Source organism: Drosophila eugracilis, unplaced genomic scaffold (assembly GCF_018153835.1).
Source record: "Drosophila eugracilis isolate 14026-0451.02 unplaced genomic scaffold, ASM1815383v1 contig_2154, whole genome shotgun sequence".
Taxonomy (NCBI): Eukaryota; Metazoa; Arthropoda; class Insecta; order Diptera; family Drosophilidae; genus Drosophila; species Drosophila eugracilis.
In genome coordinates, this window is record NW_024573038.1 from 5,327,981 (window position 1) to 5,341,026 (window position 13,046).

At 40.9% G+C, this 13,046-nt stretch overlaps 1 protein-coding gene across 1 annotated transcript; it reads left to right on the forward strand.

Annotated features, from left to right (window-relative positions):
- The first annotated feature begins 507 nt into the window (after nt 1–507).
- On the forward strand, nt 508–3,412 carry LOC108113950 (POU domain, class 6, transcription factor 2). Its single transcript, XM_017224662.1, has one exon. The coding sequence runs from the start codon at nt 879–881 to the stop codon at nt 1,812–1,814; it is 936 nt and encodes a 311-aa protein (XP_017080151.1). The 5' UTR covers nt 508–878; the 3' UTR covers nt 1,815–3,412.
- Nucleotides 3,413–13,046: the final 9,634 nt, after the last annotated feature.

Below are 13,046 nucleotides of genomic sequence, written 5' to 3' on the forward strand. Positions count from 1 at the left end.
TAAACCACAGGTTAACATAAGCTAATAAATATAGTAAAGTATAAATATATGTATATTCATTTTATAAATATCTAAGAGATTTTAATGTTTCCTTAGATACTGAAATGCACTATATCACCTTGATTGTACCAGGTATCTGACCATCCAGAAGTTGCTGGAACCCAAGTACCGTCCGCGTGCAATGACACCACCTGGCGGCCAGCGGCGCAAGCTCCTGGGGAAGTGCAAACAAAAAACAAACAAAACAAACCAACGGCGGTAAACAAAATTCGCTTCCCGTTTTATTATTAGGCAACAATGCAGGAACAAAGGATGTTGGCAAGGAGCAAGGGTAGAGGGGATATCCTTTCTGCTGAGATATTCCTTCTCTCTGCCGCAAAAGGTTCTTCTCTCTCTCTGACATCACGGCTCTCTCTTTCTCCCTCTCTAAGGCCTCTTTGCAGAGTGCCGGGCGAGGCTATAAAAGCCAGCGGCTTCCGATTTGCCGACTCACAAGCGGCAGGACAACGTGCCCAGTCGGTTCTCTCCCGCTCTCGCTGGAAAAACAATAAAAAGAAGAAACAGCAAAGGTAAACAGTGACAGACAAAGGCACCGGTTGGGATAACAAAGGAAGTGAAGAGAATTTGCACCGGAAGCGGAAGAGCAGCGGAATTGCAGCCATTTGCAGTGTCCTCAAAACAAGGAAATTACTCATACGCGCCAGCGAAATTACGCATACGCACGGCTGAATGAGAAGGGAAGTTAGGAATTAACTGACTGCACTCTTAATAAAGAAATTACGCATACGCACGATTGGCAGCTGTCTGCTAATAACTAAATTACTCATACGCCAGCGTGGCCGTAGATGAGGTAGGCTAAACCCCGCATAAGTGACAAAATGGGTACTCCTCATGTCTGCTTCGCCGATGAGCAGCCGCAGGAATTGCAAAAACATAAGACCGCCAGTAATGGCAGCCTGAACAACAACAACAACAAACTGGATGTGGGCTACAACAATACCACGGGAACACCATCGCCGGGCGGCAGTCTCAGCGTTTCGCCAACACCGCGCTACGAACGCAATCTGGGCTTCTTTCGGCAGCTGAGCCGCCGCTTCGGCCTGAGGTCGCAGGATGACCTAGTTCAGTCGGATGACGCAGCCACCGTTGCAGCATCAAGAGGAGGCGGTGCAGGAGGAGTGGCCGGGGTCACGCTCCAGGAGGAGGACGCGCACAGTTCATCGACCGACTCGTGCTCCTCGGGGCGTGGCCTCAATGCTCACCAGTCGCGACTAGAGCTAATGTCCATGTCGTGTGCCTCCAGTGAGACGAGCAGCACCCTGGACATTGAGGAGCAGCAGGAGCAACTTCAGCAAGTGCAACAACAGATGCAATCGAAGCGGAAACCGATTAGCCGGGCCAGTTTCTCACGCCTCCATCGACGCTCTACATCCTCGTTGCGTCGTGCCTTCGAGAGCCTTTCGCTCACTTCGCGTTCACTATCCTGCAGCGGTCCTTCACCGCCACCGCCGCCGCCTCCGCCACCACCCACCAACGGACAGCCCTCGACTGCTTTACCCCTAAAATCGGCTCTCAAATCTGCCTCGAATGTGGAGCTTCACAGGCAGCAGCAACATCATCATCATCACAATCACCAGTCTGTGAGCAGGTCATCCTCATCATCCTGCAGTTCAGCACCCAAGAGCAAGGTGAAGCCGCCGCCGCAAAGAATCCTGCGGCAGCCCGTCTCCTACACATATCTCAAAGGCATGTCCGGTCTGCCGACGCAGCGAGTGCCGCGCAGCTCCGTCTGCTGTCAGTATGCCAGGCGCTAAGAATCTCCTACTGGAATGCAAGCCATCCGAGATAGCCTGGATAATGAGGTATTGAGAAAAGAAGAATCAGCAGACAGTATCAGGAACCACTAATCAGCTAACTAAGCAATCATCTTGAGTGTTCCTTATTAACAAGGTATTTTTCTTTTGAGTTCAAACTTAAATTGACAATTTTGCAAAAATATTTTCATTACTTTTATGCTCTTTTAAAGTCAATCTTAAATATTAAAAATATGTACTCCCATTTTAGTTGTAAGCAACACAAAAACAAGATCCTCAATTTGCAAATTTAGCTTCCTAACGTTTTAAATTATTTATAAAAACATTTATTCAAGTGTAGTCCATTTCAAAATACTATTACTTTAAGATCCATAAACCCCTTTAGGTAAGTCTCAAAAATCCCTTAAAGGAAAAGCAATTGCTTGTCATTGCAGGCGATTAGAAAATGATTTATCAATTGGAAATTTCATCCTCCATTCAACTTCCCAACACCCTCCTCCTCCCTGAAATTCATTTCAAAATCTGTGATACAAGAATCGTTACCCTGTCCCTGCCCCTCCAAGCAAAACCCTCCTCCCCAAGTCCATCATATCCAAGAGTCTTCAAAGAGAACATCGGCAAAATTGGTAAAGATCTAACAAACTTACATGATAAAGTTTTATAAAAATTTGAATAACTTTTGCACTTAAAATATTTATATAAATTAAATCGTAGATGCGTAGAATTTGTCAGATATAGAGCCTATATACACACATTTGTCACCGCTTTGATGCTAGATCAAGATCATTCCACGCATACCAAAGACTGTAACGCGAAACAAAATTGAGATGAAATTAAGAAGTTTGATTGAATCGATTGGAAGAGTCACAATAGATTTCCTTTTTGTATAAATTCTTATACAATTCGTGCCTTTATCAAAAGTCAAAGCAAACACAAAGATTCGCATGATAAACATTTGTTCCAAGAGAAAACACTTAAGAAGTATATATGAGATAAGTTAAAGTAAATTTCCTTTTTAAACGTTAAATGGGATCAAAATTTGTCAGGCATTTATCTATGTTCCGCAATCCTAACTGAATCAGCCAAAAACTCTCTCCTAGGAAACTTAAATTATTATTAACTTAAGAGTTTTTATTCAAGAAAAAATAAAATTAATTTGCCAAAATGAATTAACACATTCCAAAGATTTAACAAGCCCAGCACTCCAGTAAGTAGAGTTCAGACGTAGATGATATATATGATATAGCAAGTCTAAAAATGCCGCGAAACTGACTTAAGAGTATTCAACATAAACATTACTTTAGCAGTTATACACATTTACAGTTTATAGAGAGAAATATTATATATGAAATGCAAACCAAGGCCTAACTATACGATATATATATGTTAATATATATGAATGCAAACGCATTGAATCGCAAGCCAAAGCAATAAAGTTGAAGGATTATACAGAACAATATCAGCATTAATATACACATATATACAGCAGCATCTACTTATTAATAACTATTTACCTAAACAGCAGCAACAGCAGCCAAGAATTGTAATCATCTGAAAGGCCAATAGCCACAAAGCAAAGAGAGTTCAATAAAAGTGAAATAATTTACACCAAACCCGAATTTGTCTTAATTAGGCTTGGGGCTTATACCACCTAACAGGGTTTATCAAATTCCATCTCTCATTTCATAATATCTCAATTTCCATACCAACTTTAGCATTTAACGAACATTATTATCGTTTTTCCAAGAACAAAACTTACACCCACCATATATTGTTTACTTTATCTCGGTTTCATCTTCTGGTGACACCAATCGAAAAGTTTTTCCATAAAAAAGTTGGCCAAAAATAGCTACAAATCAATGGCACATACACATTATGATGATTATGTGGAAACTGCAATTAGAAGAGTCTGGAATGGAACGGAAAATGCCTGTCGCTCGGGTGAACCTCCTATAATGGCCCTAATATCGAGCCTGTCCACAACCCGTCGTTAAAGCGAATAATATGTTATGTCCAAGAAAGTAGGTCAACGATTGAATTGCCATCAAGATTTCTCTGTTGCTCCGTTACTACTCGAGTTCGGTTGTCAAGACGCTGAATGTGTATCTCATGATGGGGGATTCATACTGAATTTATAATGAGTCTGAGGATGTCTGAAGGCATTTGATTAATACGATTCCAACTGAAATGGCAGACAATAAATATCGAATAACCATACTAACACAACCGCAGCAAACTGACAGTTTGATTTGACATCGGATCGGGAATGGGTTTGTATTTTGCATTGATTGATTTGTGGCTGAGCGACAGATTTCGAATGAATAGCGAACTCTCGCTGGGGAAATTGAAACCAAACAATCATCATAAAAATCCATCTGTTTGGCAAATCAAATTAATGAAATTAGCAGAAATATTAAGCATAAAGTGGCAGCAACTGGGATTGTGTTTTGTTTCTCGGAGCTCCCCTGCGGATTTAATGGGCCATCGAAATTTGTACCACTAAATGGCCGACACAGTCACGCACTCAATGTTCCTGCTGATTTGCTGTGGCAACTCAACAACAAATTACACCACACTCACATACTCAATCACTTTGGGGGCTGCGGCGTCGTGACGTGACCGAAAAGTTGATGAAAAATGTCAGAATCTAAATATTTTGGCAACACCGCCCATATCAGAATCAGAAATTGGCAAGCTTTCACTATTCTGAGGGCTAAAAATATCCTTTGACCTAATTCTCGTTGACAGTCGACAAATGTGGGGGCATTAAAGTAAGATAAAAAGATACGCAACCAATTGTGAACGAGACTAGGGGGCGTATGTGTGATATTTACAGCTGTGATTGTTGCTCATACGAACCGTTGGCTGCTCTTTGCTTCCCATTTCATTTTCCCAGTTCGCCGTTGAAATTGCAAATGCTCGTAACAATAAAGTGAGCATTTCCAGCCGGCAACCGCAGTCACGTAATCATTTTGACAACATTCAGGACTAGTATTCCTCTCCTGCGCTCCACTGACTTTAATATCCCATTCTCTGGCATCTGTCTATTCCGACCATGAGAATAGCTATTTTTAAGCATTTAATTAAGTGCCCGTCTTAGGGTGAATATTTTTAGCATTTTCTTTGCTATTTCTATACGGGTTTCGCCTGCGATTCCACCCCAATCTTTCGGTTTAAGTTTCATCAACTTATACGAGCTTGTATGGGGGAGCCGAAAGTTCCTTTCTGCTTATTAATAATAAACGGAAGTCATTTTTACATTCGTTTCTGCGGTGGCGTCTCCAGTTGCTCGCTTTATGGGCCCCTCAAGGTAACGTAAGGATTTCACGGAGGGAATCGAATACGGGCTTTCTTTTAACAGGTTACGCGGCATTAACTTCTCACAGGGAGTTTGGGCCCTCAGCCAGCGAGTTTCTTCACATTTCTCCCAGTTCCGTTCCCCATTTTATTCATCGGCATGGGGACTCTTTATGAGGCAGGGCGTGTTAATTTGCTGCACGCGCCGTTCTCGAGAAGTTAGGACTGTGGAGGGGATCAAGGAAGTGGTCAACTTGTTGCCCCACTCAACTGATTTAAATTTGTTGAGTTGGGGAAATACCGTAAAGAAAATTAAAGAAAAATCGGAATTTTATTGCAGTTATTATTAAAAATATTAAAACTGATTTTAAACTAATTAAAATATTTTGTTAAGCTTTATTAACAAAGAACAAAAAAAGAAAAAAATGCAAATGTAATTAATAAAATGTTAAGTAACGGAGAAATCCAGTATATATATATATTTACTATATGTTTATTTAATGTTTATTTTGTTACTTATTTTAGCCTACTTATAGTAAAAATTCAGACCGCTGTTGGCAAACAGTAGCAAAATAATTAATCTTCTTTTTGGCTTCGCCACACATGAGAGTGAGAAAATATTTGAGGGCACAACTCAAACGCGACAACTTGAAGAACAATCTGAACTTGCGGCCTACTTTGTCAACTTTTTGACTGTCTTTTAGTGGCGGCCTTCACTTTTGGCCAGGAAGTTGAAGGAAGAAGGAGCCCAGCATCATTTTCATTTTTATTTCCATTACATACCCTGCTTATATGACTGCCGACTTCCATGTCAATATTTACTTGTATCTTGTTTACCTTTGCCATCTCATCATCAACATCGGCATGGCCTTTCCCCCATCATCTTTTTACGCTTGTTCTCATTTTTTATTGTGTATTTTTATTGCTCATGTTTCCTGCTTGTTATCTTTGTTGTTTCTGCCGCTTCTTAATGGCACTCGTCCTGTAATTTCATTTCCCCAGTACAAGACGTGGGGGAAAATTTAATGAAATTTTCAAGAGTCCTCTGTCTTGCTATTTTTAGTTCGAATTAAATCTTTGGCTATTACCAAACATGCCACAAAACGTGGGAGATTTTCTGTAGGCATCTCACTTATGCTAATTTGCACTTTGACCCAAATATCGAGCTACGTGAGAACAATCAAGTGGCAGCCTGCCAAATACTGTGTGATATTGGACAGAGTGGCACTTGAACTAGATCTGGATCAGATTCTCATTAGATATGCAGCCCGTGTGTCGGTAATTGAACTTAATATGCAAACAAAATGTCTACATTTCACTGAGACAGATGACAAGGAGTCTTCGATGAGCCTCGGAAATCGGGCTGGTTGTTTGCTGATTGATGAGAGAACAATGGAAGATACAACAATCCCAAACACAAATTATTTAGTATACGTTTTCTTTAATTAAAAGTTGCATGTCTCCTATGAAAAAAACCTAACACTTACTGGCCTCAAGAAATATTATACAAAATGTCTAATTTCACAGAGGCAGCAGTGCATAAATTATGCACATCTTTTTTGGATACTCTGACATTTTAAGTTCGGGCTGCTCCTTTTGAAGTGGCTCTCGAACCAAGCACATAAATTACAACTCCCCCTTAGTAATTAGCCATGTACTCGGGCTCTTTAGGCTCGTACCCAGGGGGCTTTAATTATTTATAAGAAGTGACCCAAAACGAATGCATAAGCTAACATCTGCAGTCAGTTCTTGGGTATAACGAGCTAAGCAAACTACGTGCCTGGACCATCCGGCAAATGAAATAATCCGAAATAGAGAAAAAATAAACAAAACATTTATTCCTAACGCAGTCAAGCAGCCAAAGGGAAGGTAATAGACCGCACAGCTAACTGGGCCAATGCACGTACCATTTGTCAGGGCGAAAAAAGGCCTAAAGGAGCGTAATGTGGACCAAGTTGTGGTCCCATATTAATTAGTCTCCCACATAGACATAATATAATCACAAAAACTGGTGTTTTGTGCAGTAACTTTAGTACTAATTTAGTCAAATACTAATCTGGAGCTCAACTTTTACTGTTATTTAAATAATTTAGAAATAAATAAAATTATTATTTTACTAAATTAATATTTGGAGTTATAAAGGGTTTTTAAAGGGAGTCAAAATAATATAATTAATAAAAAAGTGCGTAAACTAAACATTTGCCTTTACCGATTTAGTGTTTAAACTACAATTTAAATTAGTACAATTTTTAATTAGGAGGGTTTTAAACTCTATTGGAGGGAAATAGGTGGGATCTTTGTCCCTGTTTTCATTCACAAATCGGATGATGGTGATGCAGTCGTCGACGTCGCTATCGCCGGTCGAAGGTTAACGCCTGCCGTGGAGGTCGTCCGATGACGATGACGTTTACCGCAACGGGAGCTGAACCGAGCTGAGCTCGTTTGAGCCGGGACCGGAATCCTTGAGCGGCTCCAGAGAGAACGAGGAATCCGAAAACGGGGTGACGAGGAGAGAGAGGATGGAACAACCTTGGGGCGACTGCCGGTGGAACGGATTTCGCTCCTGAAAGGATTTCATTCATAATTGCCGCAAGAAGCCGTCCAAGTGCCGGACCTCCTGGATCACGCATCCTGTCCTCGACCTACTTTTATATTGAGACTCTCGGGATGCCCTCGGGAAACCCCACGTACAAATTGGCAACTTTGTTTGCCTCATTGCTCCACACGTCGCCTGGCATTTAATTCGATTTTCGTTTTTCGCTCTGGTTCACTGGGTTACCAGTAGTTCGCATTTTATTGAGCCAAGGTCCATGGGAGAAACTGTCAATGTCTGGATGGAATGGGAATATTCTGGCAAAGGTGGATGCCACAAGGGCACTCGTCGAACGAACTCCACAAAACTTATGAATGAATCAAATGTAATTGGGTAAGTATTAAAGGTTCGCTATTTACCTTCTAATGGACAAAGTTAGTGCTGGGTTTAAGAAATATTATACAGGGAAAATCTTAAGTTCCTTAGAGTAAAAAGAAGGTCCTAAAATCTATTCCCTTTCGATGAAGTATCGATAGTGTTAAAAAACTAATTGCAATCCCAGCCATTAGTTTTAAGTTGCAGCTTCAACTTAAGGTGTTACTTACCAACTAAATATGAACAAGAAGCTGTATTTACTTATGGAAATATTGCAAATCTGTCGATTTTCGCTCATATCAATGTGCCCTTTTGAGCACACTTATCGCCAATTTATCTGTACTGACGCAATCCCCTTTAATTAGAGAAAGTGCAAGGGCAGCTGACTCGCCGAGTGCTGCATATGAATCCTGGGCAGTAAGTGACGCATGGCAGAGTCATAAAAAATCAATCGATTCCTCGAGGAAGTGGTTTCATATCTCAGCTGAATCTCAATCGTTAGCAGCTTCCATTTTCCAGCGCTGTGGCATTTTATGCATTCCACGCGCTCTTCGCAAATTGAATTTAAAACTCAATAATAATCAGTTTATTGCGTATACGACCAGTGGAGCGGAAAGTAGACATTTGCATGGCGGTCTGGGGTCAAAGGGTGCTCTTGAATTGGCGAAGGGGCAGATATGGGGTGGTGGTTCTGGAGGAGTATCTTCGCTGTTACCGCTGCGATAAGGCAAATGGCAAGGGCATCTGCGCTAAGCATCGTCATCCGTGCACCTAACGAAGGTTCTCCAAATGGTGACGTCGGCAGTGTCTCCCTCTCTCTCTTTGACTCGGTCTATCCTTCTCTTTTGCTCACACTCTATCTCTCAGTTATTTAACTGGGTCAGGGGCTAACTGCTCGTCGCCGTCGTTGTTGTCCTTAGAGTCGTTGACGTTTGTCGGTTGCGGTTTTTCCGCCGCCATTTCCACACCTATTCGAAAAAACCCCTTTTCCTCAGCCGGAACTTTGAAGCGTCACACACAGGAGATAAAGGAAAATAGTGATCTAATATCATCTAATATCTTTAGTAAACTTTATAGATGAAAAACTGTATATTTCATGTCACAAGACCTAGGCGAAAGTTGATCTATTCTTCTATTATATTAACCTTAAAGTATTGTATGATTAGATATTAAAAAGTTTATGTGACTTGAGCTTTTATATAGTTCTTTGAGGATATTTTTAATACCTAAACTGTATATGTATATAATAATAAGGCTTTTGAAATCAAATTAGTTAATCGGAGGTAGTTTGCAGTCATCTTTTCCTAACCAATTCCATTATGAAAATATAATGTGACAGCTTAAAAATGTTTCCAGTGCAGAAGTGATCAGGCTTGCTCGGACGTGGCCTCCTCATCTGTGCCACATAATTGAATCGGCTGTGAATAAGGCCACCGGCGCGGGAACTGCATTTGGTACAGTTTCCTTCCTGCGGTTGCTGGTCTCTTTTTTTTTATTTTTTTTTTTTTTTTTTTTTGGTTTATTTATATGCAGGCCACTCCCCCGTTCGGCCCTCGTAGTGTTCATATTCAGCTGAGCAGTCACCGCCCCCCTTCGCACTTATTAATAAACCAAAAAACGAAAGGCGTCATTCTGGCCCGTTGTGCCTTGCATAAAAACCGGGCTAAAACGGATAGTTGGATGCCGAGACATAAATAAACTGCAGCTAATTTGAATGCACCGACCTTGAGACGCGCCCATCATCACCACTGCCTCTTTTGAATACAATTGCAACAATTTGCATTGTGGGCCACAGGGCAAGGATTCTTCTTTTCGATGTCCTGAGATCGCTTCAGCCAGAGAGGTCAGAGGGCTGAAAACAATCTAAGGATCCTTAAGGACACTTGACCCACTAAATTTCTTAGAGCTACCTCAACAAGATGACTGATGATGAAGATGAGGCCCATATCCTTCGGTCTAATCCCTTTGAAGGAATGGCATATGGGCGCGGACTTAACCCAAATACTCGTGTGTTTGCAAATAATGAAGCTTTTGTGTTGTTGTGCCCGCTGTCGATTGGCCTTCGAACATTGCAAGAGCGCGGATGACGTCACAAGCAGAGCACACACACACACACGTACGCGCATATATCATATATATAGAGCCGATTTGGTGGCTTGCTGAATGTCACGCCCCGCCTTTCAGGTTAAATTTAGCCAAAACGAGAGGCGACAGCCCATAATTGCCGGAGCAATGTAAAAATAAAATACCAAAATCGGCAGCACCCAAAATGGGCCGATATGGCATTCGGGCCTTTAGCATTTAAGAGGCTTACCGCACCACACGCGCCTCATTAGACCAGAAAGAGCTCCCGAAAGTAGGCAACGAAAATGGGCCAAAGTGAACGACAAATGTTTATGGCCCAGTTGAAGTCAGAGGCCAACAAAAACACGGTTTGACAAATGAGCGAATGAAAATGGCAATTTTAATTGTTTCGAGGGGTTGCGAGGGGCAGATAGTTAATAGCTTTGCTGCGGGTGGTGCGGCAGCAGTCGAAAACGATATGAACTTTGAGTGTTATGGACGAAATTTCAAATTGAATACGAAAGAATGGAAATAAAAAATAATTACAGGAATACTTGCTTGGGGAATAGTCTTCAAAGTCCTTTGCAGATAAAATGAGTAAAGTGTGAGGATTATATCTTTGTTGGCAGATAGCTTTCCATTTTCCAGACATTACATTTTGGTAAGAAAATCTTTTTGCATACATGTAAGAAGTGTTCTTTTCCATTCGGATTTCAATATGTTGTTTGAAAATGATTTTAAACATAAAATAATGCACCGCATTGTCAATAAAACTGATTAAGTAATTAAACGCTTAAGAAAGGCCAAACCCAAAACACTTATCCTAAGTAAATTCTTATACTAAAACTCAAAGTATTTTCAGAGATTTAATCATGAAAGTATAACTTAAAACTCAAAAATAATACAGGTCGGTATATGCTACATTAAAATCTATGCAAAATCTGGTCCAATTAGACAGCGCCTAAGTCACGCCCATTCGTCCGGTCAGTTGAAAGGATTATCAGAGTCAGACGCACACGTACGCAAATGTCACACACTCACAAATACACTCTCAACGGCATTTATAAAAGCTGGGTGTGTATCCTTCAACTGCAGTTTAAATGCCAAATCAGCGTAAATTGTTCGTCTAGAGGGGGCTTACCGCACAGCTGCTGGGATACTGAGGGGGTTGAAGAGAGGCTGGTGTCCAAAGGACCTTTGGCTTCTGCAGAATTTGTCAAATTGTTGTAGCTGCTGTGGTTGTTGTTGCTTTTGTCCTGTTTGCTGTTGTTGCCTTTCATAATGCCACCCGACGGCAACTGCAATGTCCTTGCAGCGCGAGTTCATTGGCCCAAAACGCCGAGCTGCAGCCTGCAGTTGCGCTCTCCTGCGAGAGAAAGTAACCAGAGATTGCTAGTAAGAGAGGAACGTTTTAAGGAGGATGTGGGAAAAGGAGGTGGGAGGATGCGGCAGAAAGTAGCCATGAGAGAAACCAATAGAGAAAAAGTGAGAGAGAGAGAAAGAAGGCCGGTTCAATGCACGGCAAGTAGGTTATAAAAACGCAAAAGGCCGGCCCTATAAGCAGCATACCTATGACGTCATTGTGAAAGCCGCACAAGCACACTCACATACACGTACAGGCTAGGAGAAAGGTGGTAAGAGGCAGAGGCATCTGCATTTGAGTGTGTGTTGGTGTATTTGTGAAAAGGCGGCTTAATTTTCAGTTGAGAAAACAAAAATATGCCAACTTTTACTTTTAGACTTTGGCCCGGACTACCCCAATTTTCATACCTCTCGCCATTTTCCCCACATCCCTCCTCAGCTTTTTCAACCCTTTTCTTTAACCCACTTCCCCAAGCACCAGCCCAAGTGTGAGTGTGTGTCTCTGGTAGTGTGAATACACTCATCTATATGAGTGAGTCTATAAAATGGGCACAAGGGCATTTAATGCGGCATTTATGCTGACAATTTTGTTTCCCAGCCAGGATCACACAATAACGTAAGTGCACATAGAAATAAACAAAAGAAACGCAGGCGAATGTTAAAATATTCGGTAAATAAGTAAAATCTATAAGGGTACTGGGTTATAAATGTTTATAAATCAAAGAAATAATCTTTAGAATATTTACACCAGAAAATAGATAGATATTACTTATTTAAATTCAAGTTAAATAAAATTCAAACATATTGACAAATAATTATTAAGAAGATACAATATTTTAAAATAATACAAAATATAAAAATAGTATTAAAATTGCTTAAGACTTCCATTTGCGTTTCTATATAGGAGCTTTTAATAAAAAATATGTATAAAATAATGAATGAGAAATATTAAAGCACATGTTGCAACTTTGATAAAAAGATTAAAATGTCAAGAAAAGGCTAGACATTCCACTAGACTCATTAGCATGTGATTTCAGATCGTAGAAAAAACTACTCACAATAGAGGGGTGATGGAAAAGCTAAGGGGCGAATAGGAGGAAGCCAGACAGTGCGGAAAAGCCGGAGACCCAGACGGAGAGATACCAGGACATAACAATGAGAGTGCCACCAACATACCGAGAAGCCACAAACAATAATGGGAATCAGACAAAAACATGTGCCATAACAAGCCACCGCTCCAACGACAGTAATAATTCGTGTTCACACCTCAGACTGAACTTTAACCCTGGCGAGAAAAATAAAAACCCTTAATAAATAACCAAGCCAGTGTCCGCCTAATGGAATATGCCGAGGAATTTACAAATAACCATAAGCCCGACAGGAAAAATTCCGTTCTGTCATGCGCTAATTATGAGCAGCCAACCTTTTGACGAGCCCCTCGAGTGGAAATTTTAAGAGGCGAGGCACGAAAATGGGCCTTCCAAGAAACACGCCCAATGAATTGACAAATTTTAAAACTTCGTTCTCCAAGTACCCTATACGGAATACATTTGAAATTAACACAAAACGATCTCAGTCAAAGAATAATTTTAAATATATTT

What these genes read in the sequence shown, in the direction of transcription:
- LOC108113950 (XM_017224662.1), top strand. Translation starts at nt 879, where the DNA reads ATGGGTACTCCTCATGTCTGCTTCGCCGATGAGCAGCCGCAGGAATTG.